Raw genomic sequence first — 4,584 nt, forward strand, 5'->3', positions numbered from 1 at the left:
ATGTAAACTAAGTTCACAACAAAAACTTAAAAAAAATGAAAAAATAAAATAAACCCCCAAATCTCCCAGGAAGCGGAAAGCCTCATCTTTCTCCTGCGGAGTGACTGGCGGGCTCGAACCTCCGACCCTGTGGTTCGTAGTCCAGTGCTAGTCGTTTGGCTTCTCCGCGCTCCCTAACCCGTGTTCACAAACGGCATTATAATGCCCGGATGGCTGTCACTGGGGTGATTAACAATACGTGTGTCTGTCTTTGGCTTCCGGTCTGAATCAATATTTAGGGATTCTCCCAGCATCCGGCACCCTCCGCCTGTTACCAGGCCTTCCTCTTCCCCTGCTTTTCCTTCCACTCTTACTTTCCAAGGCCACTTCCCTTTCCCACTCTATTTTCCAATTTACACTTGCCAGGAAAAAGCCAGGGCTCGAGAGAGAGAGAGCCCAGTGCCCAGAGAGCTGCCACAGGCCCGGCCTCTTCCATCACCTGTGCCGCGGGACTGGCTCCAGATCACGTGTCACAGCGCTGATAAAACACAGCCGACGACGCGGGGACCGGTCACCAGGACGATGACGCAACTGTGGGAAGACGAGACACCGCCACCCCGGCGCGCCCGCTCAGGGTCTCGCGAGAGAGCCTCCAGTTTCGCTCCGCCCCGACCCCCTCGGGGGCTCACGTGACAGCGTGGGGGCTGGTTGCGCGACGGTGGTCACATGATAGGCAAAGCCGTCGACCGGGGTCTGCTTCCTGGCCTGCAAGAGCCAAAAGCCGGGGGTTCGTCGAGTTCGCTGGGACGCGTGTGTTCCTGTCACACCCCGGCCCTCGGCCTCCTGGCGTATTTGCCTAATCCCCGCCTCCTGAATTTAGGCAGATAGCAGGGAGTGCCGGTCGCTAACCGCCAACCGCCTCGAGACCCTCCCTCGCTTTTCACCTCTCTCACGCACCGGCCTCCCCGGCCCCTCGCGCCCATGGCTGCCCCCAGCGATGCTCGAAGGTGGCAGCTGCTTTTGCTGCTGCTCGGTAAGACGGGGAAAGGGAGCGGGCTCTGCGGATCGCCGCCGCCCGGACTCGGAGGAGTCGCGGCCTAAGGGAAGGAGCGGGAGGTCAAGGAGGTGCGCGGGGTTCCCGGGGCGGCTTGGCCTCCGGGAGCCTCCGGAGTCGTTCTCTAGAATGGACGTGTTCGTTGCTTTGGATGAAGTCCGGCGCTGGCCGACTTCTGCACATCAAGGGCGGCGGCTCCTCTTGGGCGGGGGCAGGGCTTGCATTTTAGGGGTGTGGGGTTTGGAGGTAGACTGGTGGTTTGGGAGTTGGGAGTCCAGGTGCCTAAAAGTAGAGGAAGGGGTGTGTCTCCATTGCTGGAAATTTTAGATGAAAGCATAGTTCCTCTCGTCTTTAGTGTTCGCACCTAGCCACGGAATTTTGTTTCCGGGATTTTAAGTTCGAAACGAAACTTCTAAGTGGTTCTGTGGTTTGGTAATTTCTCAATAGCCGTGGTTGTTAGTTTAATTTACTGGCAAGTTTAGCGGGGGAGACTTACGTGAGGTTAGGCAGCCCAAGATGGCAGGAATTTAGCTTTGTGTCTTGTCTCAGTCAGATTGACCTAAATCGCGATTTTCCAACATGGATTTTACCTAGAAGTGATTTCCAGCCTTTCAGAATTGGTACTTGATCATTTAACCTTTCAGTACGGTTTAGATGATTTTATTAGAAAGATTTAAATTCGTCATTTAAAAAATTTAGAAGCGTTCCTGGAAGACAAAATAAGAGGTAAAACTAAGCGTCGGACTCACAATGCCAGTGTTTATTTTTAATAAACAGATTTAAGGAGCATTGCTCTAGTCTCACAGTAATGTGTATTGCTTCCAATGAGTCGGAACCAGAGAATCCATGAACACATTGGGATCCATTTGGACGCGTCACTCACTAATCTGTAGAATTTATAATAGTAGTATGTGCTCAGTAAATATTTTGGTTTGGGGAATTTTATAATTATTTTCTGTCCAATTCATAAAGAGAGCAGTATCCATAGTTTTAAGTCTGTTCAGAGTCTTGGGGTGAACCTCTCATTATGGCATTCTCTCTCACTCTCAATAATATAGGATGTGTTTTCTTAAGTACCAGGATCTGAAAGATGATACAGAAGACAAGTAAACAATTTCACATGTGTGATGAAACCCTTATAAAATTGTTCAGTACAGATTAGTAAGTAACTACAGTAAGACTGTGCTTACTTGGCTTACTGGATTCTCTGTCCGTGTCAGGGACTGTACATTTGAAGAGCTCCTTTCATTCTGTAGGAAGGTGCTGTGGACTTGGGAGAGAGACAAGATTGCCAGCCATACCTAGAAACAAAATCTTTGATGTGGTGAAAAAATGTGAAATTGTTCACTACAGATTAGCAAGTAAACCTTTGCCTACCTTATTAATTGGGTAATCTGACACTGCCCCACTGGCACCATATGGTCCCAGTGTCCTCATGCCTCATTGGGGTGTTCTGGCTGAGCCCAGCAGAAATGGGCAGAGTGCCTGGTAATTGTAGGTTCCGCAGTTCATGCCCTGTTGTTAGTTGATCCTGTTAATCAAAAGCAGTCTTTTAGAACTCAGCTGCTAATATAAGTTGGACTTCTACTCTTTTTGGTTGATTATTATGGCGTGAATAGTGTCAGTGGATTGTATATAGTATAAATTTCCTTTTTCAACATCATTAAGATTTGCTACCTAGTACTGGACCTTTGTACTACACAGTTTGAGAACAATAATTAACCTCAAAGAGTGTGTGTCTGTGTGGCCTTTGTTTTGAAGAAGTTCTTCATTAATCTATCCCAAAGATACTCGCGATTCACTGGGTTACCTGAGAGGTGAGATAGAAAGTCGAATAATTCAAGTAAAATGTAAGTCAGTTGTGTTTAGTTCTATCTGGGTGAACGTCATTTAAAATAAATTTAATAACAACGCAAGAAACTAATGCAAACATTGTGTTCCTAATTTTTGTCTTTTTCTTGCTCTCTCGCCCTCTTTTTTTTTTTTCCCCTTTGGTTTTAAGCAAGAAGACACCATTTAATGAAAACAATTGTTTGCCATTTAAACAAAATCAGAGTTTATACTTTTAAACTTTTTATTTTTTTTTTTACAGTATGTAAAATTTTAGCAAGACAACTTCTTTTTTCTTGTTGTTGAGTATTTTACTTCTGCGATGTGTGCGTTGCCAGCATCAGGAATGAATATGATTTGTGTGAGGAGAAAAATGTTCTTTTTTCACTTTAAAAAAAAAAATTACTAAAAGAAGTATAATAATTTTATACATTCTTGATACTTTCTCTAAGTTCCCTGATAGGTTTTCATTAGACTATGTCTAGTTAATATCTTGAAATGCTGAAATATATTTAATTGCAATTGTTTGTGAAGAAATGGATGACACCATTTCTACCTAGTAAGACATTAGTAAATTAGTCCTGGCCTATTAGTAAAGTGTCTTTCTTTGATATATGAAACTATTTATAAAATTAGCTTGTAACTCCAATTGCATTATACCTTTTAAGTGTTACATTCAACTAAAAAACTAACATTTAAAAAGAGTCTTACAAACTTGGATTTAAGTCCATTTAAAATAATGTTTATTTAGTGAATAATTTTGCCCCAAAGCATCTCTTTCTTTCTTTCTTTTCAATTTCAAACTTGTAAAATACTAACGTCTCCTACATTATTGTTGAGTGCTGTTGAGGCATTCCAACTCTGTGACCCTGTATAGGATTTCCGAGAGCTGCTAGTGAGCTAGTGAGCTGGAATCACCAACCTTGCAATTCAAAGCCACCGTGCAGTCCAGCGCATTAACCCACAGCACCATACCAGGTCGTCTGTATTAATAATTAAGAATTACTTGAATTTTGTTTTGTGTTAAATGCTTGATAAAAAACACAGACAAATATGAATGGAATCATTCTGTTTTCTGATACACAAGATTGTGTATTTGCATAATGGGGCACTTTAAGTCATTGATGTTAACTAGATTATTGTACCGCACCCTCTTCCAGAAAGAAGATTAGTCACTTAGGAACTTAGGAAAGTTTTTTTGCTAATTAATGATAACCCGTTAATTGTTGGGGATTGTCCATCATTTAGGTTGAAGACCGAATTCTTCATTAGATTTGAAATCAAAATGTTTTGTGCCTTATAATTATGAATGTAGGCAGAGTAACAACATAGAATATGCACTGGACTGTGAACCATAAGGTCAGTGATTCAAGCCTACCAGCCACTCCACCGGAGAAAGATGAGGCCTTCTACTCCTGCAAAGATTTATAGCATCCGTCATAAACCTTATACAGGGTTTCTATGAGTTGGAACCGACTGGATGGCACTTGGTGGTGTAACATTAATTAGTGTAAACAACTATATGTGCATATAGTGTTGTTAAATTGCCAGGTTTCCAAGGAGAGACTGGTGGATTTGAACTGCCAACCTTGTGGTTAGCAGTCTAGGGTTTATCTTACAACTCCACACCAGGACTCCACACAACACTCTCTGTTTCTGTTTCTCTCTGCCTCCCTGCCTCTCTCTCTCTCTCTCTCTCTCTCTCTCTCTCTCTCTCTCTC

At 43.4% G+C, this 4,584-nt stretch overlaps 1 protein-coding gene across 1 annotated transcript in view; it reads left to right on the forward strand.

Moving 5' to 3' along the window:
* Positions 1-960: 960 nt before the first annotated feature.
* LAMP1 (lysosomal-associated membrane protein 1) overlaps positions 961-4,584 on the forward strand; it is an 18,078-nt gene continuing 14,454 nt past the window's right edge. The window contains exon 1 of the mRNA XM_006851520.1: positions 961-1,012. Coding sequence (XP_006851583.1) covers positions 961-1,012 — 52 coding nt within the window. The remainder of the gene's footprint in view (positions 1,013-4,584) is intronic.

Source organism: Chrysochloris asiatica, unplaced genomic scaffold (assembly GCF_000296735.1).
Source record: "Chrysochloris asiatica unplaced genomic scaffold, ChrAsi1.0 scaffold00029, whole genome shotgun sequence".
Taxonomy (NCBI): Eukaryota; Metazoa; Chordata; class Mammalia; order Afrosoricida; family Chrysochloridae; genus Chrysochloris; species Chrysochloris asiatica.